This window comes from Hemiscyllium ocellatum, chromosome 3, assembly GCF_020745735.1.
Source record: "Hemiscyllium ocellatum isolate sHemOce1 chromosome 3, sHemOce1.pat.X.cur, whole genome shotgun sequence".
Lineage (NCBI taxonomy): Eukaryota > Metazoa > Chordata > Chondrichthyes > Orectolobiformes > Hemiscylliidae > Hemiscyllium > Hemiscyllium ocellatum.
Genome location: NC_083403.1, coordinates 2,099,967 through 2,126,100, shown reverse-complemented (window position 1 = coordinate 2,126,100; position 26,134 = coordinate 2,099,967). Strand labels below are relative to the sequence as shown.

Genomic DNA, 26,134 nt, shown 5'->3' with positions numbered 1-26,134 from the left:
ACTGCTGCCTCACAGCACCAGAGACCCAGGTTCAATTCCCGCCTCAGGTGACTGTCTGTGTGGAGTTTGCACATTCTCCCCGTGTCTCCAGGTGCTCCGGTTTCCTCCCACATCACAAAGGTGTGCAGGGCAGGTGAATTGGTCATGCTAAATTGCCCGTAGTGTTAGGTGAAGGGGTAAATGTATGGGTGGGTTGTGCTTCGGCGGGTCGGTATGGACTTGTTGGGGCGAAGGGCCTGTTTCCACACTGTAAGTAATCTAATCTAAACATCTTTCCGATAGGAAGGAGATCAGAACTGCACGCGATATTCCAACAGTGGCCTAACCACTGTCCTGTACAGCCACAACATGACATCCCAATTCCTGTACTCAATACTCTGACCAATAAAGGAAAGCATACCAAACACCTTCTTCACTATCCTATCTACCTGCGACTCCACTTTCAAGGAGCTATGAACCTGCACTCCAAGGTCTCTTTGTTCAGCAACACTCCCTAGGACCTTACCGTTGCTATGTTCATTAATATGTAAACCCCAGAACTTCTTCACAGTCACATTGTCGAGATAACTTAAGATTTTATTTTTAAAAATTCATATCTCAGCTCAGACCATGTATTAAAGGTGTGAGGTTAGATTCTGTCTGTATCCTAATCTTGAGTCAGACTATTTCCAAAGTCAGACTCTATGAAATGTAACATGGATTGATGATGTGCTTCATTAACAAAGTTGAATGTATCTGCAAATACAATTCCACAAATGCAGATTCACCCCATCCACTGATATGTGTGTGTGCTTGTGTATGTGAGGGAGAGAGAGTGAGTGTGAGTGTGAGAGAGAGAGAGTGTGTGTTTGCATGTGTGCGTGCTTGGTACAGTATGTGTGAGAGTGTGATGGAGTATAAGCTAGTGAGAGGAAGGGGGGGTGGAGGGGTATATGTGTGTGTCTGAGAGAGAACATATGTCTGAGAGTGTATCTGTGTGTGTGTGTGTGTACCTGTGTCTGTGTGTGTGTGTGAGAGTATGTGTGTGTGTGTCTGTGTTACCTGTGTCCGTGTGTATGTGAGAGTGTGTGTGTGTGTGTAGTGCAATGGTGGTCACCTGTAACGTGACATGAACCCAAGGTCCCGGTTGAAGCCCTCCCTATGGGTACTGAACTTAGCTATCAGCCTCTGCTCGGCCCCTTCCCTCTGCTGCCTGTCCCGAGGTCCACCTTGGAGGATGGTCCCCCGAAGGCCCGAGGCTGAATACCCTGGACCACTGAAGTGTTCCCCGACTGGGAGGGAACATCTCTGTCTGGCAATTATTGAGTGTGATACGATATATTGAACAAACCTAGATTGCAGTTAAGTTTTTCATGTTTTATCACTTCAGTTGCATGACATTGTGATCTTTTGCGATAAATTCTGTGTCTTATGATCCTGCTCCACAACTACCTGATGGAGGGGCAGCGCTCCGAATGCTAGTGCTTCCTAATAAACCTGTTGGACTATAGCCTGGTGTTGTGGGATTTGTAACTTTGTCCACCCCAGTCCAACACCGGCATCTCCATAATCACTGAACGTATAGGCACAGAGACCCGAAGCTTGGACAATAGTGTGAGGGGAGCGTTAACAGGCCAAATAATAAATCTCTGTCAGTGATCCAGAGTGTCAGATGGTGGGGTGCTGCGGTCACTGTGACCCTGGTGTGTTTAAGGTTCGGTTGTTGTTAGGAGATGAGAATGGAGATGATCTTGGTTCATTGTCATCGATGACACGTTGAAGATTGTGAAGAACACAGTGAGGTTTCTCCACACGAGGAAGGACCAGATGGCCAAGCCTGGTCAGTTGGTGGGTCCTGTGGCTATCTTCTGAGAAGGTTGTTGTAGTTTATGGCCGTGACCGCAACACCATGGCAACCGCTGTCATACATGCCAGGTCATCAACACGCACCACACACACTCATGTGACTTGGTCAAACAGGAGATTAATCCCCACTGGGTAATCTACCCCCAATGCCCAGAGACCCCTCACCTCACTGTACCCCCTTACCCTCAGAACACTACCTCTGACCAGAGACCTCCCCACAACCTAAACCATCGACCCCCCTCCACCTACCCCACCCTGCCAAGTCAGGACCATCCCCTTTCCCTCACCCCAAATCCAGGACTATACCCTGCCCCCCCTGCCACCCCTCCAGTCACTCTGCTACTCCCCCCCCTCCCAGTCACTCTGCCCCTCCCCCCCCAGTCGCTCTGTCCCCCTAGTCACTCTGCCCCCACAGTCGCTCTGCCCCTCCCCCGTTGCTCTGACACCCCCAGTCAGTCTGCCCCCACAGTCACTCTGCCTCTCTTCGCCAGTCGCTCTGCCCCCCCAGTCACTCTGCCCCTCTCCCCAGTCACTCTGCCTCCACCCTCCCAGTCACTCTCCCCCCCAGTCGCTCTGCCCCTCCCTCAGTCACGCTGCCCCTCCTCCCAGTCGTTCTGCCCCTTCCCCAGTCACTCCCCCTCCCTCTCCCAGTCACTCTCCCCTCAGTCACTGTCCCACCCCCCAGTCACTCTCCCTTCCCTCGTTGCTCTGACACCCCCAGTCAGTTTGCCCCCACAGTCACTCTGCCTCTCCTCGCCAGTCGCTCTGCCCCTCCCCCCAGTCACTCTCCCCTCCCCCCCCCCCCAGTCACTTTCCCCTCCCCCTCCCCCTCCCAGTCACTCTCCCCTCAGTCACTCTCCCACCCCCCAGTCGCTCTCCCCCCAGTCACTCTCCCTTCTCCCTCCCAGTCACTCTCCCCCCAGTCACACTCCCCTCCCCCTCCCAGTCACTCTCCCCTCCGCCTCCCAGTCACTCTCCCCCCTCCCAGTCACTCTCCCCTCCCCCTCCCAGTCACTCTCCCCTCCCCCTCCCAGTCACTCTCCCCTCACCCCCCCAGTCGCACTCCCCACTGACTCACTCTCCCCCCCCAGTTGCTCTCCCTCCCAGTCACTCTCCCACCCCTCCCTCCCAGTCGCGCTCCCCCCCCGTCACTCTCCCCCCCCCCCCCGGCACTCTCCTACCCCCCCGCCCCCAGTCACTCTGCCCTCCCCCCCCCCCCCCCCCCCAGCCCCGTCACTCCCCTGCACCTCTCGGCCCAGTACCTGGAAGTGGAAAATCCCTGTGTATTCCTCCTGGAAGCTCTGTCCATGAGGCACGACGCGGTGCAGCACTTTCTCATTCAGAGTCAGTGAGGCAATGGCTGCCAACAGCCAGCAGTCACCTTGAGGGGAGGGGGAGGGGGGGGGGGGAGAACCATGAAACAGTTCAGACAGACAGACAGGGACACACAGCACTAACCCTAAACCTACCTCTATCGGAGGACCACACCCGTGATCCCACCGGGAAAACACAGGAGTTAGCCCTCTCACAGGACAGCAACCAGCCCCTCACCCAGAACCAGCCCCTCACCCAGAACCAGCCCCTCACCCAGAACCAGCTCCTCACCCAGAACCAGCCCCTCACCCAGAACCAGCCCCTCACCCAGAACCAGCCCCTCACCCAGAACCCATCCAAACTCCCGTCCTGATAAACCAGGAGCACAGGGTACTAACCCTAACCCTCTCGCAGGACCTCAACTCACTCCTCAGCCTGAACCTCATCCTGGGTCAGAGAGAGTCACAGTGAGAGAGACAGAAAGATAGATACAGTCTTACTCACAGAATCATACCTTACAGACAATGTCCCAGACCCCTCCATCACCAACCCTGGATACATCCCGGCACACCAGCAGGACAGACCCAGCAGGAATCGTGGCACAGTGGGATACACTCAGGAAGGAGTATGTCCTGGGAGAACATCGAACATTCCAGCGCAGGACAGGCCCTTCGGCCCTCGATGTTGCGCTGACCTGTGGAACCAATCTGAAAGCCTATCTGAAAGCCACCGAGAGTGACCCAGCAGCAGCTATTACTGATCGAGCTGGTCAGGTCCTAAAGGACAGAGCTGCCAGGCTGAGTCCGCGGCAGGTGGGGAGGGAGGGAACCAACAAGGGGGTAAAACATACCTGACCCCATCCTCACCAATCTGCCAGCTACAGGTGTATCTGTCCATGACAGTATCAGTCAGAGTGACCACCGCACAGTCCGTGTGGAGACAGAGTCCCACCCTCACATTGAGAATCCCCTCCATCGTGTTGTGTGGCACTATCACCGTGCTCAATGGGACAGACTTCAAACTGATCGAGTAACTCAAGGCTGGGCCTCCAGGAGGCACTGTGGGCCACCAGCAGCAGCAGGACTGTCCCCCAGCACAGTCTGTAACCTCATGGCCCAGCATATCCCCCCCTCACCCATTACCACCCAGCCAGGGCATCAACGCTGGGTCAGTGGGGGGGGGGGGGTAGGGGAGCATGCTGGGGGCAGCATCAGGCAGACCTGAGGAGGAGGTGCCAACCTGGTGAAGGGACCAAACAGGATTACTTACCAAACAGCATAAGCTGCAAGTGGGAGACAGAGCGAAGGGATCCCACACCCAACAGACCCAACCTCAGCTCTGCAGTCCTGCCACAACCAGCTGTGAATGGGGGGGGGGGGGGGCAGTTAAACAGCTCACTGGGGGGGGGGGGGGGGGGAGGCTCCACAAATCTCCCCCTCCTCAATGATGGAGGAGCCCAGCACATCAGGGTAAAGGAGAAGGCTGGAACTTTCATAGCAACCTTCAGTCAGAAGGGCCGAGAGCATGATCCACCTCAGCCTCCCCCAGTGTCACAGAGACCAGGCTCCAGCCAATTCGGGTCACTCCACCCAGCTCCTGACCTCATTCCAGCCTTGGGTCAAACATGGACAAAAGGAGCTGGATTCCAGAGGGGAGGGGAGAGGGACAGCCCTTGGTATCAAGGCTGCATTCGACCGAGTGTGGCATCAAGGAGCCCGGGCAAAACTGGAATCAATGGGCAATGGGGGCAAACTCTCCCCTGGTCAGAGTCATACCTGGCACAGAGGAAGATGGTTGTGGTTGTTGGAGGGTCAGTCATCTCAGCTCCAGGACACCTCTGCAGGAGTCCCTCAGGGGAGTATCCTAGGCCCAACCATCTTCAGCTGCTTCATCAATGACCTTCCCTCCATCACAGGGTCAGAGGTGGGGGGATTCGCTGATGATTACACAATGTCCAGCACCATTCTCGTCTACAGACGAGATCTGGGCAATCTCCAGGCTTGGGATGATCAGTGGTAAGTAACAGTCACACTACACAGATACCAGGCTATGACCATCAGCAATAAGAGACAATCTAACCACTCCCCCTTGTCATTCAATGGTGTTACCATCACTGAATCCCCCCAATACCAACATCCTGGGGGTTACCATTGACCAGAAACTGAACTGGCCTCACCCCATAAACACAGCGGCTACAGGAGCAGGTCAGAGGCTGGGAATCCTGCAGTGAGTAACTCCCCTCCTGTCTCCCTAAAGCCTGTCCACCATCTACAAGGCACTGCTCAGGAGTGGGAGGGAATACTCCCCACTTGCCCTGGATGGGGGCAGCTCCAACAACACTCAAGAAGCTCAACACCATCCAGGAGAAAGCAGCTGCTGGATTGGCCCCACACCCACAACCACCCTCTCCCTCCCCCCACCGACGCTCAGTAACAGCAGTGTGTACCGTCCCCTCCCTCCCTCCACCGACACTCAGTAACAGCAGTGTGTACCATCCCCTCCCTCCCCCCACCGACGCTCAGTAACACCAGTGTGTACCACCCCCTCCCTCCCCCCACCCAGTAACAGCAGTGTGTACCGTCCCCTCCCTCCCCCCCCCCACCCCCCCCCCCCCTCAGTAACAGCAGTGTGTACCGTCCCCTCCCTCCCCCCACCGACACTCAGTAACAGCAGTGTGTACCGTCCCCCCCCTCAGTAACAGCAGTGTGTACCGTCCCCTCCCTCCCCCCCGCCCCCCCCTCAGTAACAGCAGTGTGTACCGACCCCTCCTTCCCCCCACCCCCCCTCAGTAACAGCAGTGTGTACCGTCCCCTCCTTCCCCCCCACCCCCCCTCAGTAACAGCAGTGTGTACCGTCCCCTCCCTCCCCCCCCACCCCCCCCCCCCCCCTCAGTAACAGCAGTGTGTACCGTCCCCTCCCTCCCCCCCCCCACCCCCCCTCAGTAACAGCAGTGTGTACCATCTACAAGATACACTGCCGGAACTCACCAAAGACCCTCAGGCAGCACCTTCCAAACCCACAGCCCCTTCCATCTGGAAGGACAAGGGGCAGCAGACACAAGGGAACCCCACCCCCTGCACGTTCCCATCCAAACCCCTCCCCATTCCTGTCTGGGAAATATCTCCCCGTTCCCTCACTGTCACTGGGTCCGAATCCTGGAATTCCCTCCCTCAGGGCAGTGTGGGTCTACCCCCAGCACACGGACTGCAGCCGGTCAGGAAGGCAGCTCACTCCCACCTTCTCAAGGGGGGGCAACTAGGGACGGGTGATAAATACTGGGCCCAGCCAGTGATGCTCACACCCCACAAAATAAATAAACAGATACAGTGAGAGAGAGAGAGACCCTGTCTGTGCTCTCCGTCCCTACTATTCGACATAGGGTTAGACATAGAGTAAAGCTCCCTCTACACTGTTCCCCATCACACCCTCCCAGGACAGGGACAGCACAGGGTCAGATCCAGAGTAAAGCTCTCTCTACACTGTCCCCCATCACACCCTCCCAGGATAGGGACAGCACGGGGTCAGATCCAGAGTAAAGCTCCCTCTACACTGTCCCCCATCACACCCTCCCAGGGCAGGCTCAGGGACAGGGTCAGCACCGGGTTAGACATAGAGTAAAGCTCCCACTACACTGTCCCCCATCACACCCTCCCAGGGCTGGGACAGCACAGGGTCAGATGCAGAGTAAAGCTCCCTCTACACTGTCCCCCCTCACACCCTCCCAGGACAGGGCCATCACGGGGTCAGATACAGAGTACAGCTCCCTCTACACTGTTCCCCCATCACACCCTCCCAGGACAGGGACAGCACGGGGTCAGATACAGAGTACAGCTCCCTCTACACTGTCCCCCATCACACCCTCCCAGGACAGGGACAGGGACAGCATGTGTGGCCATTCACTGTGCTAGCTGTGTGGTTTGATGATCTCACCGAGTCCTCCCTGACAAACATCAGTTCGAGATGCCCCAGCCAGAATGAACTGTGGGTCAGCTGCAATCTCCTGCCGAGAGAGAAGGTGCACCGTCAGTGACTCAGCAAAGAACATTCACGTCCACCATGTCATTGGCACAACAAACTAATTCCTGGCCCACCATTCAGTCCCATCATGGCTGATTTCATCACCCTCCCCCCCCTCCCGCCCAGATATCCATTTCCCCCTGCCAATACCTTTACCTTATTTAAATGAAGAAACGCTCTCTTGACACTGCGCCCAGACACAGGAATGTTATTTAAGTTCAGATCAGTCGTTTCCGCCCACGTTTCTCCCTCACAAACTGACTGTTAACTTCAGCCAGGTTATGGTGAACGCGGGGAGAGCAGTTGTCGAGTTAAACAAACCCTTCACTCCAACTCAACCATGACAGCCAGACATTCCAATCTGACCGAATACCATTTATCTGGATTTCAGCGCCGCCTTTAACAAGGTCCCACAGGGAAAACTGATCAAGAAGGTAAAAGCTGATGGGATCCAGAAATGGCTGAGTGCCGGGAGACAGAGGGTGATGGTAGGAGGCTGTGTGTGTGACTGGAGCCCCGTGCACAGTGGGGTCCCACAGGGAGCCGTGGATTCTCTGTGCCACTGTCCAGCTGCTGTTAGGGGGCCTTCGGACTACTCCCACCTTTGTATTTGTTACCTCCACCCGTATGGGATCGACAATTTTCAATTAAAGACCATTTTTTGCAATTGTACGTATTCCATCCTGTCCCAACCGAGCTCTCCCACTGCCCTTTCCTTTTGAGAAGTCACATGCCCCTGAATGTTCAGTTCCCAGCCTCAGTCCCCTCGCTGGGTAAGATTTGTGTTAGACGTGGAATCCAGGGTCAGCAGGTGTATTTGGGATGCAGAATTGCAAACACAATCAGAGCCGCTGGGACCCTATTGAATGGCGGGGGTGGTGTGGGGGGCTGAATTGTTCTTATCGATGTTACACCTGTTTGTCTGCAAACCAAACTGGAGTTTAAACCTGTCAGAGGTAACACTGAGTGAGAACTGGTTTCCATGGAGCATCTGAGACTGAGGGGTGACCTTAGAGAGGTTTATAAAATCATGAGGGGCACAGAGAGGGTGAGTAGTTAAGGTCTTTTTCCCAGGATAGAGAATCCAAAGCACGAGGGCATTGGTTTAAGGTGGCAGGAGAAAGATTTAAAGGGACCGAAGGGGCAATGTTTTTCACACAGAGGGTGGTCCGTGTGTGGGATGAGCTGCCAGAGGAAGTGGTGGAGGCTGGTACAATTATACCATCTATAAGGCATCTGGATGGGTGTGTAAACAGCAGGGATTTAGAGGGAAATGGGCCAAACCCTTACGCAAATTGGGCTAGAGTGATTTAGGATATCTGGTCAGTATGGACGAGTTCAGCTGAAGGGTCTGTCTGTGTGCTGTATAACTCCCTGACTCTACTATCATCTTGTGCATGAAGCATTAAGGACAATATTAAAGTAACTGCTTTGTCTTTATGGAGGCACAGAGATCTACAGCCCAGTAAAAGGCCCTTCAGCTCATCATCCCCGTGCTGGTCAAGAACAGCTACCTAACTATTCCAATCACATTTTCTGGCACTTGTCCCGTAGGTTTGTGTGCTTTGGCATTGCAAGTGAACAACTAAACCCTTTTCTTCAATGTTCTGAGGGGTTTTTTTTAACCTCCCCCAGCCACTCACATCCCCTTGACACCTCTTGCCCCTTACTTTAAATCTATGTCCTCCTAGTTATTGATCCCTCTACCAAGGGAGTATGTTTCTTCCTGTCTGACCTATCCGAGTCCCCCTCGATCACGTCCCCTGTCTGACACCTTATTAGAAGCCTTGCTGAAGTCCAAGTAGACCACTTTGGGAGCATTGCCCTCACCTACTCACCTTTTCAAATAAATTCAATCAAGTTGGTCAGACATGACCTCCCCTTTTAAACAAACAATGTTGACTGTTCTTGATTAATCCCTGCCTCTCCAAATGCAGATTAATTCTGTCCCTCAGAATTGCTTCCTATAGTTCCCGGCTGTAATCATACATACAGTCACACAGCACAGAAACAGACAGTTCAGTCTACCCAGTCCATGCCAAGCAGAATCCTAAACTCAGCTCAGCCCACCTGCCTGCACGTGACCCATATCCCTCCAAACATTTGTACATCACATTAAACATTATAACTGCACCCACACCCATCACCTCCTCTGGAAGCTCATTCTGCACAAGAACCACATTCCACAGAAAAGGAATGCCCCTCATGCCTTTTATTAAAGTCTTCCTCCTCGCACCTTGGAAAAATGGCTCCAGTCTTGAAATCCCCCACCCTAGGGAACAGACGTTCACCTCGTGATCTTATATACCTGTAAGGGCACCCTTCAACCTCCCACATTGTATTGCTATGATGCAATCTTTACATATTCAGCCCTTTCCACCTCTCGTACAATGCTGTATTATGACAGAATATTCCACAGAAGTTATTAATTCTACAGTGTAAACAGAACCTAGACTCACTATCTACACTGAGAAGGACGAGTGTTGTAACATCATGAAAATTCCATTACCTATTGTCCTTTGATACACACGCACGCACACACCCACCCCCACACAGACACGCACGCACACACCCCCACACAGACACACACACTCCCACAGACACACCCACCCCCACACACACACACCCACCCCCACACACAGACACACCCACCCCCACAGACACACACCCACCCCCACACAGACACACACACTCCCACAGACACACCCACCCCCACAGACACACACACTCCCACAGACACCCCCACCCCCACACAGACACACACACTCCCACACAGACACACACACACTCCCACAGACACACCCACATATAATCTCTCTCTCATACACACACACACAAATTCACAAAGACCCCCCCCCCACACAGACACCCACACATTCCCACACCCACACACAGACACCCACACATTCTCACACCCACACACAGACACCCACACATTCCCACACCCACACACAGACACCCACACACAGACACCCACACATTCCCACACCCACACACAGACACCCACACACAGACACCCACACATTCTCACACCCACACACAGACACCCACACACAGACACCCACACATTCCCACACCCACACACAGACACCCACACATCAAACCAAGGTCACAAACTGTCCTGACTGAAACAAAATCACACCAACTTTAGAAATCCTATATCTAATGATTTTTTGCTCAAATGTTTATTCATTCACAGGTGATAGTTTTAGGCGACGTGGTGGGAGATTTACAGGACCCGTCAGGAGGAACGACCCCTCTCAAAGGTCTGTGAAGCTCTGGATTCTTTGCTCCCCTCTACTACACCGGCTGTTCTCTCACACCTCTCCTGTGGGCAGAGAGGAATTGAAAACAATTCCCAGTGTCCCTGCTGATTCCCCCCTTTCTCACCTAACAGCTTGGGGTACGCTTCATCCAGCCAGAGAGATTGATCTAGGACACCTGGAGCCTGTCTGTGCAGGGGTAACGTGTAAAATGTATTATCACTGTCAATGTAACAGAAATAATCTTCAGAAGAATGTTTCCATATAAAATAACAAGAATCCTTACGTTTATATTTTCATTAATTGGTGATGTAGGGGTGATGAACAGGATCGAATTTACATATTTTAATATGGCAAGTTTGATGTTGGTAACTTTTGTGAAAACGTCTATGTTTAAAACAAAACGGACAATCCTTCAGGATCCTATCCAGGATTTGTCAGAATGAAGGTCAGTCAAACCTCTTTGGAGTTTCGGACAGGTAAGGGAAACACTGAAGGTCATTAGCTTCACTTTCACTTCAATAGACTCTCAGATTGAACAATCTTTTTCCATAGAATTCCATTAAGAAGACACCAGTGTTGCACTGGGAAGCAGGATTCAGTTTTCCGCTTGGAGGAGGGAAGCAATCACTTCAGCAGAAACTTTCAAACAAAGTGAGTCAGGTTCGAAATCTGCAGGTTATTAGAACTGAGAATGCTGAGAGCCTCAGATTAGGGTCAAGTTTATCTGGGAAGGATTGGGGCTGTCACTGAGCAGTCTCCACACTCCACATCGGAGACATCAGCAGTTAGCAAACAGAAGCTCGAGTTGGGATTGGGTGAAAATTCTCAGGGACTCATCCTGTGACAGGTGATGCAGGGAATGGTTAGGAGCTATGTTCAGTTGTGGGGTCACTCATACCGTTGTTAAGTTTGCTTTCTGTATTGCCCCCATTGTGTTCTCACTCTGTAGCCACAGGGGTCATGGGTCATGGGTCATGGGTCATGGTGTAATTGAAGCCAAGATACAATGCTGTATGTCCTTTGACTGGGACGGCGGTGAAGGGAATTGTCAGTGTTATGTGGGGATGTTTCAGTAACAAGCCCCAACTGTGAACTAACTAAACAAAATAAATATAATTCTGTAGATTCTGAAAACCTGAAATCAAATCTGAAAATGCTGGAGAAACTCACAAGTGTTCTGCCAAACTTGAAACCTTAACCCTGTTTCTCTCTCCACAGACTAGCTGAGTTTCTCCAGCACCTTTATGATTGTATCTTTTATTTATCTGTATTTTTGACTGAAATGGGAAAAGAACTGTTTTAAAACCAAGAATTGCCAAATTTTACTGCATTTTTTAAAAGAAGGGACCTGACCGTGATTGTGAGGAGCAGCTGCGGGAGTGTATATTACATTCGGGAGGGGGATGGGATACAGAGTGCAGAAACACTGGAGACTGATACACAGGCAGTATACAGGAAGATCAAAGTCAATCCAGAAGGCAGTGCAAGTCAAATTAAAGGCACAGGGAGTATGGCAGGCTGGAAGGGGGTTTGATTTATGAGAGAGTCTTTTGGAAGGAGTAACAGGAATGCAGAGTACTGGGCGAATGGTAAGATTCTTGGTAGTGTAGATGAGCAGAGAGATCTCGCTGTCCATGGACACAGATCCCTGAAAGTTGCCTCCCAGGTTGATAGGGTTGTTAAGAAGGCATACACAGTGTGTTAGCTTTTTTTGATAGAGGAATTGAGTTTCAGAGTCATGAGGTCATGCTGCAGCTGTACAAAGCTCTGGTGCGGCTGCACTTGGAGTATTGTGTACAGTTCTGGTCACCGCACGATAGGAAGGATGTGGAAGCTTTGGAAAGGGTGCAGAGGATGTTGCCTGGTATGGAGGGAAGGTCTTACGAGGAAAGGTTGAGGCGACTTGAGGCTGTTTTCATGAGAGAGAAAAGAAGGTTGAGAAGTGACTTAATGAGATAATAGACATTTAAGATAATCAGAGGGTTGGATAGGGTGGACAGGGAGAGGCATTTTCCTCAGATGGCAATGGCTAGCACAAGGGAACATTGCTTTAAATTGAGGGGTGATAGATATAGGACTGATAGTGGGGGTAGTTTCATTACTCAGAGAGTAGTAGGGGTGTGGAACGCCCTGCCTGTAACAGTAATAGACTCACCAACTTTATGGGTATTTAAATGGACATTGGATAGGCATAGGGATGAGAATGGAATAGTGTCGGTTAGATGGGCTTCAGATTGGTTCCACAGGTCGGTGCAACATGGAAGGCCGAAAGGCCTGTACTGCGCTGGAATGTTTAATGTTCTAAGGCTCTAGGAATAATTCAGAACCTGTATTCCCGGTCCACCTCCATAATTACCTTCAATGGTCACTGTTACTGAAACGCTCCCTACTGCAGTCTCTACCGTTTGCTGCGTTCCTTCCTTCAAACCGTGTCTGGGCACCCCCTCCAGCTTTGTTGGACTGACTCTGAGCTGGCTGGGAAAGCTCTCCTGAACACAGGATGTGCATTCTGACCCCTCTACAGCTTTCACACTTGCTCTATCCCAGTTTATATTGGGCAGTTTGACATTTTACACCATTATTGTACTATTATCTCTGCACTTGTGCCTACATATCTGCGTTGCCCTCTCTCCCTGACTGATTGGATGGGTCTGTAGTGCACTCCTAGCAAAAAGATGGCCCCCTTTTTGTTTTTAAGTTCTATACACATGGCCTAGTTTAAGGAATCTTCTCAGACATTGGCCCTCCTCTGGATCAAAGAGACTCACAGCATAGGAAAAGGCCCTTCAGCCCATCAAATCTGTGCCAGTCACAAACAACCACTCTTTCTAATCCCATTTTCCAGTCCATAGCCTGGTGTGCCTTGGCATTGCAAGTGGCTATCTAAACCCTTCTCCACTGTGATGAGGGTTCCTGCCTCTCCCACCCGTACGGACAGAGAGTTCCAGATTCCCCACCACCCTCTGGGTGGAAACTTTGTCCCCACATCCCCTCGATATTAAACCGTTGTTTGCTGTGATTGACCAAGGAGAAAAGCTTCTTCCCATCTACCCTCTCCCTCATAATCACATAATCATCACTTTCAATAGCTGCTGTGGTAGGGTTTGAACCAGTGCTCCGAGAGCCTTAGAACATTAAACATTACAGCGCAGTACAGGCCCTTCGGCACAGATTTGATGTACCCGGAGGAAAACGTGCAAACTCCTCACAGTCGGTCGCCTGAGGCGGGAATTGAACCCAGGTCTCAGGCGCTGTGCCACCGTGCCGCCCACAATTGTTGAATTGTTGAAACAATCTTGCTAAAGTGGACTCAGAGCAGTGGGAGATGCTTAAAAGGGAGAGTGTGAGCCAGCATATTCCTGCAGAACTGAAGGTGGGACCAAACCAGTCCAGTGAGCCCTGGGTGTCAAAGGATTATCGCTGCAAGATAATGGATGGTCATGGCTAACACTGCATACAGCAGGTTCCCCAGGGAGGCTAGAAGGTCTCTTACACAAGACATGCAGAGTGAGGAGGGGGCAAGAAAACCAACAGGAAGTGACAGTAAAAACCAGAGAGATTTTATCAACATTTTAGGGGCAAGGGGGGAAAGGTGAGGGGCCATCCAGGATCAAAGTGGTAATCTGTGTTTGGAGATGAAGACAGAGCTGCGTTATAAGTGTGTACTTTGTAACTGCACTCACTGTAGAGAAGGATGTGGGAGTTTCAGAAATTTGGTGTGGAGTGGAACTATGACCATATGAATGAGTTTGCATCGAGAGGGGAAGAGTTAGCAGTTTAACAGGATTGGAAATGGATAATTCCTTGGGCCACAGAGACGTAGCCCCAAGCTGCTGTGGGAGGTATGGCAGAGTTTCAAATCCTCTCTGGTCACAGGAGGGATGCTAGAGGACTGCAGGATACTGTGGCACCACGAGTCAAGAAGGATGAGGAGGATAACCATGCAACCCCAGGCCAGACTGTCGACAACTGGTGACAGGGAAACTACTGGGAACAAATCTGAAGGGCAGAATGAATCTGCACATGGAGAGGCAGGGATTAATCAAGGACAGTTAGTCTGGCTTGGTAGGAGAGAGATCGTGTCTAACAAAGCTTTTTGAGGAAGTGATTAGGTGTGTAGGTGAGGGTTGTGCTGTGGATGTAGTCTACATGGACTTCAGCAAAGACAGAGTTAATTTGAATGATGACAGACAAAATGTTGTTTGAAGGATGATTTAGAGATGCCGGTGTTGGACTGGGGTGTACAAATTAAAAAATCACACAACTGAAATATATAATTTCAGTTACATCACACTGTAAACTTTTGCTATAAATTCTGTGCCTTACAATCTGTATCCCCCATAACCACCTGAAGGAGCAGCGCTCTGAAAGCTAGTGCTTCCAATTACACCTGTTGGACTATAACCTGGTGTGGTGGGATTTTTAACTTTGTTTGAGTGAGACTGCTTTAATTTGGGTGTTGTGTGTGTGTCTGTTAATGGACAGTGTGCGAGTGAGAGCGTTAATGTGCAGTGTGTGTGAGTATGAATATAGACTGTGTGTGTATGTCAATGTGCACAGTGCATCTGTATATGTGTGTGTGTGCGTGTGTGTGTGTGCGTGTGCGTGTGCGTGTGTGTGTGCGTGTGGGGGAGATACCGAGTGTGATGTAGCGAGGGCAGGGTTGAGGACTGAGTGAAGAACTCGAACCTGTGGTCTTTTCCAGACGATGCCGCGAGTTTTGGAGCTGTGTGGAGCCAGTTCCTTGAATCCGATGCTTGTGGGGACAGCAGGAAACTGTGGGTCTTCGAAGAGGGTCCCATTCTCCAGACATTCTTGCTTCAAAGCCTCGTAATCCTGGTTCAGGAACTTCAGGGCTTTCTCATGAGTACCCATTCCTTCCTGCTTTAACCGCTCTTTGTAAAGTCTTCCTGACACGCCCATCAACATTGCGCAGCTCCTTCACATCGAGAGAGATAGAGAGAGAGAGAGAGAGAGGTTCAGACCAGGCCAAGGTGAATGGTTTGCACGTGGGCAGGTACCTGGATCCACATACTGGCAGCAAGTATCAAAATGGAGCCGAACATCTGAAAGGTGAAAGGTTGCAGAGCTCAGAAATGCAGAGGGATCTGGGTGGCCGACTGCATCAATGTTCGTCTGCAGGGACAGCAAATCATCAAGAAAGCTCAAGAGAATTCCAAGGTGGGGCGGCTCAGTGGTTAGCACTGCTGCCTCACAGCACCAGGGTCCCAGGTTCGATTCCAGCCTCGGGCAACTGTCTGTGTGGAGTTTGCACATTCTCCCCGTGTCTGCGTGGGTTTCATCCGGGTGCTCCGGTTTCCTCCCACAGTCCAAAGATTTGCAGTTTAGGTGAATTGGCCATGCTAAATTGCCCAGTGTTTAAGGATGCGCAGGCTGGGTAAGTTAGCCATGGGAAATTGCCCACAGTGTTCAGGGATGTGCAGGCTGGGTAAGTTAGCCATGGGAAATTGTCCCATAGTGCCCACAGATGTGCAGGCGAGAGTGGAGTGGCCATGGGAAAAACGTTGGGTGCTGGCTTTGGGTGAGATGCCGTTTGGAGTGTCAGGCAGATTCGATGGGCCGAATGACCACTTTCCAGACTGTAGGGTTTATTGTGAGGGGGAAAGAGTAGGGAGGTTATCCCTCAGGTATTGGGGAGACTGCACCTGGAATACTGGGCAGTGTACTTGCGCTCTGAGGAAAGGTTAGATAGGTTCAGTCTGTAACCTCTGGAGTTTAGGAGGATCAGAGTATTTTGTAAATACAGTATGTTGTTTAAACTTTCCTGATTTTTGTTTGGGGATAAAAATAGGAAAAGGACTGTTGAAATAAGAAAGGATTGTTGCTCTGTACACAGCAGGTGAGCAACACTCACTGTAAAAACAACAAGGGACCTCTCAGTGTAACAGGATCCTGCAGGAGCCAGACTGCTTCCTGAACCCACCCTGCCTGACTTACTCACTCACTGGGTGAGCCAGAGTCAGTAATGGCTGCTGGAACGATAGTCACACAGACCATGGCGGAGCCAGCTAAGAGCAGGTGGATTTGGAGGGAGTACAAGAGAGACCAGATACTGAAACATCTGACTCCCCCTCTCTCTCTAATGGATCAGACTGAAGCTCTCTCTCTCTCTCTCTCTCTCACGGATCAGACTGAAGCCCTGTCAGGGGTGGGGGCTGTGTGTAGTAAATGGGGCTGGGTCGGGGTCAGGAGTCCAGGCTGTTTCTGATCATTCATTGCCTGTTTCGCAGCCAGATGACCCTGAGAGGCCTGGGTTCCTGACAGGCCCTAGGCCTGGAGTGAGACCCGGCTCTCCCTCTACAGCTCAGGCACCTTCGGGTTACTCAGTCTTCCTGTGGGATGGTGCTGGAAATCAGGGTAGGGAGTCACAAATAGGAACAGTGAGAGAGGTGAGCTATTGCACTGCTCGCTAACACTGGTGCAGGACCAATCTGCAGCTGGTTCACAGCAGTTTCCTTCACAGATTCCCCGCGGCATGGAATCAGTGAGTCATTGTCTCTGTAATAAACTGCAGCAGAGAGGTTTAAAACTGCTCACAAACAGCTCAATGCAGAAAAACACACTGTGAGAGGGCCTATCCCAGTCTCTCTGTCTGTCTCGGTGTCTCACAGTCACACTGTATGCGTGCCTGGGTCACTATCTCTGTCTCTCTGTGTCTGTGTGTGTGTGTACACATGCTGGAGCTGTGGGAGTGATGGCATGGCGGGTGTGTACTTGAGGATTTGGGTGCAATGTTTAAGGAAGTTATTCCAAACCGAGTCAGGATCTGAGCTTTGATCAGAAAGGTCAATGTTAAAATGCATCAGTCATAAGTGACCCAATGCTTCAGTCTGACCCATTAGGGAGAGAGAGAGAGAGAGAGAGAGACAGAGGGAGGGAGGGAGAGAGAGAGAGAGACAGAGGGAGGGACAGAGGGAGAGAGAGAGAGAGAGAGAGAGAGACAGAGGGAGGGAGAGAGAGAGAGAGAGACAGACACAGGGAGGGAGAGAGACAGAGGGAGGGAGAGAGAGAGAGAGACAGAGGGAGGGAGAGAGACAGAGGGAGGGAGAGAGAGAGAGAGAGACAGACAGAGGGAGGGAGAGAGAGAGACAGAGGGAGGGAGAGAGAGAGAGAGACAGAGGGAGGGAGAGAGAGAGAGACAGAGGGAGGGAGAGAGAGAGAGACAGAGGGAGGGAGAGAGAGAGAGACAGACAGAGGGAGGGAGAGAGAGAGAGAGAGACAGACAGAGGGAGGGAGGGAGAGAGAGAGAGACAGACAGAGGGAGGGAGGGAGAGAGAGAGAGAGAGAGAGAGAGACAGAGGGAGGGAGAGAGAGAGAGACAGAGGGAGGGAGAGGGAGAGGGAAAGAGAGACAGACAGACAGACAGAGGGAGGGAGAGAGAGAGAGACAGAGGGAGAGAGAGAGAGAGACAGACAGACAGATAGAGAGAGGGAGAGGGAGAGAGAGAGACAGTGAGAGAGGGAGAGAGACAGAGGGAGGGAGAGAGAGACACAGGAAGAGAGACAGATAGAGACAGAGAGGAGGGAGGGAGAGAGACAGAGAGAGAGACAGAGGGAGAGAGAGAGAGACAGAGAGAGGGACAGAGACAGAGGGAGAGAGAGACAGAGACAAAGAGAGAGACAGAGAGAGAGACAGAGGGAGAGAGAGAGAGACAGACAGACAGAGGGGGTGGGGGAGGGAGAGAGAGAGACAGACAGACAGACAGAAAGTGCTTTGAACTGATCCATGATCTCCCATTCACCAGACCTGATCCCTGACACCCGATCCCCCAAACCCAGCCTCATCCACCTAACCATGGCCTCAGTCCCACTGCCCATCACCCAGACCCAGGCCCCATCACCCAGACCCAGGCCCCATCACCCAGACCCGGGCTCCATCACCCAGACCCGGGCCCCATCACCCAGACCCGGGCCGCATCACCCAGACCCGGGCCGCATCACCCAGACCCGGGCCCCATCACCCAGACCCAGACCACGGCTCCATCACCCAGACCACGGCTCCATCACCCAGACCACGGCTCCATCACCCAGACCCGGGCCCCATCACCCAGACCCAGGCCCCATCACCCAGACCCGGGCCCCATCACGCAGACCCAGGACCCATCACCCAGACACAGGCCCCATCACCCAGACCCGGGCCCTATCACCCAGACCCAGGCCCCATCACCCAGACCCGGGCCCTATCACCCAGACCCAGGACCCATCACCCAGACACAGGCCCCATCACCCAGACCCAGGCCCGATCACCCAGACCCAGGCCCGATCACCCAGACCCAGGCCCCATCACCCAGACCCAGGCTCCATCACCCAGACCCAGGCCCCATCACCCAGACCCAGGCCCCATCACCCAGACCCAGACCCAGGCCCCAGACCCAGGGCCCATCACCCAGACCCAGGCCCCATCACCCAGACCCAGGCTCCATCACCCAGACCCAGGCCCCATCACCCAGACCCAGACCCCATCACCCAGACCCAGGCCCATCACCCAGACCCAGACCCAGACCCCATCACCCAGACCCAGGCCTCAGACCAAGGCCCCATCACCCAGACCCAGACCCCATCACCCAGACCCAGGCCCCATCACCCAGACCCACACCCAGGCCCCAGACCCAGGCCCCATCACCCAGACCCAGACACCATCACCCAGACCCAGGCCCCGTCACCCAGACCCAGACCCCAGACCCCATCACCCAGACCCAGGCTCCATCACCCAGACCCAGACTCCATCACCCAGACCCAGGCCCCATCACCCAGACCCAGACCCAGGCCCCAGACCCAGGCCCCATCACCCAGACCCATTCCCCATCACCCAGACCCAGGCCCCATCACCCAGACTCAGGCCCCATCACCCAGACCCAGGCCCCATCACCCAGACCCAGGCCCCATCACCCAGTCCCAGGCCCCATCACCCAGACCCATTCCCCATCACCCAGACCCAGACCCCATCACCCAGACCCGGGCTCCATCACCCAGACCCGGGCTCCATCACCCAGACCCGGGCCCCATCACCCAGACCCAGGCCCCATCACCCAGACCCGGGCCCCATCACCCAGACCCAGGCCCCATCACCCAGACCCGGGCCCCATCACCCAGACCCAGACCCTATCACCGAGACCCAGGCCCCATCACCCAGACCACGGCTCCATCACCCAGACCACGGCTCCATCACCCAGACCCAGACCCCATCACCCAGACCCATTCCCCATCACCCAGACCCATTCCCCATCACCCAGACCGCATCACCCAGACCCGGGCCCCATCACCCAGACCCGGGCCCCATCACCCAGACCCAGGACCCATCACCCAGACCCATTCCCCATCACCCAGACCCCATCACCCAGACCCGGGCCCCATCACCCAGACCCAGGCCCCATCACCCAGACCCAGGCCCTATCACCCAGACCCAGGCCCCATCACCCAGACCCGGGCCCTATCACCCAGACCCAGGACCCATCACCCAGACACAGGCCCCATCACCCAGACCCAGGCCCGATCACCCAGACCCAGGCCCGATCACCCAGACCCATTCCCCATCACCCAGACCCAGGCCCCATCACCCAGACCCAGGCCCCATCACCCAGACCCAGGCTCCATCACCCAGACCCAGGCCCCATCACCCAGACCCAGACCCAGGCCCCATCACCCAGACCCAGACCCCATCACCCAGACCCAGACCCCATCACCCAGACCCAGGCCCCATCACCCAGACCCAGACCCCATCACCCAGACCCAGGCCCCATCACCCAGACCCAGGCCCCATCACCCAGACCCAGACCCCATCACCCAGACCCAGGCCCCAGACCCAGGCCCCATCACCCAGACCCAGACCCCATCACCCAGACCCAGGCCCCATCACCCAGACCCAGACCCAGGCCCCAGACCCAGGCCCCATCACCCAGACCCAGACCCCATCACCCAGACCCAGGCCCCATCACCCAGACCCAGACCCAGGCCCGAGACCCAGAGCCCATCACCCAGACCCAGACTCCATCACCCGGACCCAGGCTCCATCACCTGGACCCAGGCTCCATCACCCAGACCCAGACTCCATCACCCAGACCCAGGCCCCATCACCCAGACCCAGACCCAGGCCCCAGACCCAGGCCCCATCACCCAGACCCAGACTCCATCACCCAGACCCAGGCCCCATCACCCAGACCCAGACCCAGGCCCCATCACCCAGACCCAGACCCCATCACCCAGACCCGGGCCCTATCACCCAGACCCAGGACCCGTCACCCAGACCCAGGCCCCGTCACCCAGACCCAGGCCCCGTCACCCAGACCCAGGCCCCATCACCGAGACCCAGACCCCATCACCCAGACCCAGGCCCCATCACCCAGACCCAGACCCAGGCCCCAACACCCAGACCCAGGCCCCGTCACCCAGACCCGGGCCCCGACACCCAGACCCGGGCCCCATCACCCAGACCCGGGCCCCATCACCCAGACCCGGGCCGCATCACCCAGACCCATTCCCCATCACCCAGACCCAGACCCCATCACCCAGACCCAGGCCCCATCACCCAGACCCAGGCCCCATCACCCAGTCCCAGGCCCCATCACCCAGACCCAGGCCCCATCACCCAGACCCAGGCCCCATCACCCAGACCCAGGCCCCATCACCCAGACCCAGGCCCCATCACCCAGTCCCAGGCCCCATCACCCAGACCCATTCCCCATCACCCAGACCCAGACCCCATCACCCAGACCCAGGCCCCATCACTCAGTCCCAGGCCCCATCACCCAGACCCATTCCCCATCACCCAGACCCAGGCCCCATCACCCAGACCCAGGCCCCATCACCCAGTCCCAGGCCCCATCACCCAGTCCCAGGCCCCATCACCCAGACCCATTCCCCATCACCCAGACACAGGCCCCATCACCCAGACCCAGGCCCGATCACCCAGACCCAGGCCCGATCACCCAGACCCATTCCCCATCACCCAGACCCAGGCCCCATCACCCAGACCCAGGCCCCATCACCCAGACCCAGGCTCCATCACCCAGACCCAGGCCCCATCACCCAGACCCAGACCCAGGCCCCATCACCCAGACCCAGACCCCATCACCCAGACCCAGACCCCATCACCCAGACCCAGGCCCCATCACCCAGACCCAGGCCCCATCACCCAGACCCAGACCCCATCACCCAGACCCAGGCCCCATCACCCAGACCCAGGCCCCATCACCCAGACCCAGACCCCATCACCCAGACCCAGGCCCCAGACCCAGGCCCCATCACCCAGACCCAGACCCCATCACCCAGACCCAGGCCCCATCACCCAGACCCAGACCCAGGCCCCAGACCCAGGCCCCATCACCCAGACCCAGACCCCATCACCCAGACCCAGGCCCCATCACCCAGACCCAGACCCAGGCCCGAGACCCAGACCCCATCACCCAGACCCAGACTCCATCACCCGGACCCAGGCTCCATCACCTGGACCCAGGCTCCATCACCCAGACCCAGACTCCATCACCCAGACCCAGGCCCCATCACCCAGACCCAGACCCAGGCCCCAGACCCAGGCCCCATCACCCAGACCCAGACTCCATCACCCAGACCCAGGCCCCATCACCCAGACCCAGACCCCATCACCCAGACCCGGGCCCTATCACCCAGACCCAGGACCCGTCACCCAGACCCAGACCCAGGCCCCATCACCCAGACCCAGACCCCATCACCCAGACCCGGGCCCTATCACCCAGACCCAGGACCCGTCACCCAGACCCAGGCCCCGTCACCCAGACCCAGGCCCCGTCACCCAGACCCAGGCCCCGTCACCGAGACCCAGACCCCATCACCCAGACCCAGGCCCCATCACCCAGAACCAGACCCAGGCCCCAACACCCAGACCCAGGCCCCGTCACCCAGACCCAGGCCCCGACACCCAGACCCGGGCCCCATCACCCAGACCCGGGCCCCATCACCCAGACCCGGGCCGCATCACCCAGACCCGTTCCCCATCACCCAGACCCAGACCCCATCACCCAGACCCAGGCCCCATCACCCAGACCCAGGCCCCATCACCCAGTCCCAGGCCCCATCACCCAGACCCAGGCCCCATCACCCAGACCCAGGCCCCATCACCCAGACCCAGGCCCCATCACCCAGACCCAGGCCCCATCACCCAGACCCAGGCCCCATCACCCAGTCCCAGGCCCCATCACCCAGACCCATTCCCCATCACCCAGACCCAGACCCCATCACCCAGACCCAGGCCCCATCACCCAGTCCCAGGCCCCATCACCCAGACCCATTCCCCATCACCCAGACCCAGGCCCCATCACCCAGACCCAGGCCCCATCACCCAGTCCCAGGCCCCATCACCCAGACCCATTCCCCATCACCCAGACAGAGACCCCATCACCCAGACCCGGGCTCCATCACCCAGACCCGGGCCCCATCACCCAGACCCGGGCCCCATCACCCAGACCCGGGCCCCATCACCCAGACCCGGGCCCCATCACCCAGACCCGGGCCCCATCACCCAGACCCAGACCCCATCACCCAGACCCAGGCTCCATCACCCAGACCCAGGGCCCATCACCCAGACCAGGGCCCATCACCCAGACCCAGGCCCCATCACCCAGACCCAGGCCCCATCACCCAGACCCCGGCTCCATCACCCAGACCCAGACCCAGGCTCCATCACCCAGACCCGGACCCCATCACCCAGACCCGGACCCCATCACCCAGACCCGGGCCCCATCACCCAGACCCGGGCCCCATCACCCAGACCCGGGCCCCATCACCCAGTCCCAGGGCCCATCACCCAGACCCGGGCCCCATCACCCAGACCCGGGCCCCATCACCCAGACCCGGGCCCCATCACCCAGACCCGGGCTCCATCACCCAGACCCAGGCCCCATCACCCAGACCCAGGCCCCATCACCCAGACTCAGGGCCCATCACCCAGACCCAGGCCCCATCACCCAGACCCAGGCCCCATCACCCAGACCCATTCCCCATCACCCAGACCCAGGCCCCATCACCCAGACCCAGACCCCATCACCCAGACCCAGCCTCCATCACCCAGACCCAGGCCCCATCACCCAGACCAGGGCCCATCACCCAGACCCCGGCTCCATCACCCAGACCCAGACCCAGGCTCCATCACCCAGACCCAGACCCCATCACCCAGACCCAGACCCCATCACCCAGACCCGGGCCCCATCACCCAGACCCGGGCCCCATCACCCAGACCCGGACCCCATCACCCAGACCCGGGCCCCATCACCCAGTCCCGGGCCCCATCACCCAGACCCAGGCCCCATCACCCAGACCCAGGCCCCATCACCCAGACCCAGGCCCCATCACCCAGACCCAGGCCCCATCACCCAGACCCAGGCTCCATCACCCAGACCCAGGCTCCATCACCCAGACCCAGACCCCATCACCCAGACCCAGGCCCCATCACCCAGACCCAGGCCCCATCACCCAGACCCAGGCCCCAACACCCAGACCCAGGCCCCATCACCCAGACCCAGGCCCCATCACCCAGACCCAGGCCCCATCACCCAGACCCAGACCCAGGCCCCATCACCCAGACCCAGGCCCCATCCCCCAGACCCAGGCCCCATCACCCAGACCCAGACCCAGGCCCCATCACCCAGACCCAGGCCCCATCCCCCAGACCCAGGCCCCATCCCCCAGACCCAGGCCCCATCCCCAGACCCAGGGCCCATCACCCAGACCCAGGCCCCATCACCCAGACCCAGGCCCCATCACCCAGACCCAGACCCAGGCCCCATCCCCCAGACCCAGGCCCCATCACCCAGACCCAGGCCCCATCACCCAGACCCAGACCCAGGCCCCATCACCCAGACCCAGGCCCCATCCCCAGACCCAGACCCAGGCCCCATCACCCAGACCCAGGTCCCATCCCCCAGACCCAGGCCCCATCACCCAGACCCAGGCCCCATCACCCAGACCCAGGCCCCATCACCCAGACCCAGGCCCCATCACCCAGACCCAGGGCCCATCACCCAGACCCGGGCCCCATCACCCAGACCCGGGCCCCATCACCCAGACCCGGACCCCATCACCCAGACCCGGGCCCCATCACCCAGACCCAGGCCTCATCACTCAGACCCATTCCCCATCACCCAGACCCAGGGCCCATCACCCAGACCCGGGCCCCATCACCCAGACCCGGGCCCCATCACCCAGACCCGGGCCCCATCACCCAGACCCGGGCCCCATCACCCAGACCCGGACCCCATCACCCAGACCCGGGCCCCATCACCCAGACCCGGGCCCCATCACCCAGACCCGGGCCCATCACCCAGACCCAGGCCCCATCACCCAGACCCAGGCCCCATCACCCAGACCCAGGCCCCATCCCCCAGACCCAGGCCCCATCACCCAGACCCAGGCCCCATCACCCAGACCCAGGCCCCATCACCCAGACCCAGGGCCCATCACCCAGACCCAGGCCCCATCACCCAGACCCAGACCCCATCACCCAGACCCAGACCCCATCACCCAGACCCGGGCCCCATCACCCAGACCCAGACCCCATCACCCAGACCCAGACCCCATCACCCAGACCCGGGCCCCATCACCCAGTCCCAGGCCCCATCACCCAGACCCAGGCCCCATCACCCAGACCCAGGCCCCATCACCCAGACCCCGGCCCCATCACCCAGACCCAGACCCAGGCTCCATCACCCAGACCCAGGCTCCATCACCCAGACCCAGACCCCATCACCCAGACCCAGGCCCCATCACCCAGACCCAGGTCCCATCACCCAGACCCAGGTCCCATCACCCAGACCCAGGTCCCATCACCCAGACCCAGGGCCCATCACCCAGACCCAGGGCCCATCACCCAGACCCAGGGCCCATCACCCAGACCCAGGCCCCATCACCCAGACCCAGGCCCCATCACCCAGACCCAGGGCCCATCACCCAGACCCAGGCCCCATCACCCAGACCCAGGCCCCATCACCCAGACCCAGACCCAGGCCCCATCACCCAGACCCAGACCCAGGCCCCATCACCCAGACCCAGACCCAGGCCCCATCCCCCAGACCCAGGCCCTATCCCCCAGACCCAGGCCCCATCACCCAGACCCAGACCCTATCACCCAGACCCAGACCCCATCACCCAGACCCAGACCCCATCACCCAGACCCAGGCCCCATCACCCAGACCCAGGCCCCATCCCCCAGGGCCCATCACCCAGACCCAGGCCCCATCGCCCTGACCCAGGCCCCATCGCCCAGACCCAGACCCCATCGCCCAGACCCAGAACCCATCGCCCAGACCCCGGCCCGGTCACCCAGACCCAGGCTCCACCACCCAGACCCGGGCCCCATCACCCAGACCCGGGCCCCATCACCCAGTCCCGGGCCCCATCACCCAGACCCAGGGCCCATCACCCAGACCCAGGCCCCATCACCCAGACCCAGGCCCCATCACCCAGACCCAGGCTCCATCACCCAGACCCAGGCCCCATCACCCTGACCCAGGCTCCATCACCCAGACCCAGACCCCATCACCCAGACCCAGGCCCCATCACCCAGACCCAGACCCTATCACCCAGACCCAGACCCCATCACCCAGACCCAGACCCCATCACCCAGACCCAGGCCCCATCACCCAGACCCAGGCCCCATCCCCCAGGGCCCATCACCCAGACCCAGGCCCCATCGCCCTGACCCAG

General features: G+C 56.9%; 1 protein-coding gene across 1 annotated transcript in view; it reads right to left on the bottom strand.

The window, feature by feature from the left end:
• Window positions 1-26,134, bottom strand: part of LOC132830166 (calpain-1 catalytic subunit-like) — a 109,765-nt gene that overhangs the window by 69,971 nt on the left and 13,660 nt on the right. Inside the window, exons 2-4 of the mRNA XM_060847707.1 lie at window positions 15,132-15,381; window positions 7,090-7,159; window positions 3,108-3,226 (exon numbers count right to left, since the gene is read on the bottom strand). Of these exons, the coding sequence (XP_060703690.1) occupies window positions 3,108-3,226; window positions 7,090-7,159; window positions 15,132-15,381 (439 nt within the window). The remainder of the gene's footprint in view (window positions 1-3,107; window positions 3,227-7,089; window positions 7,160-15,131; window positions 15,382-26,134) is intronic.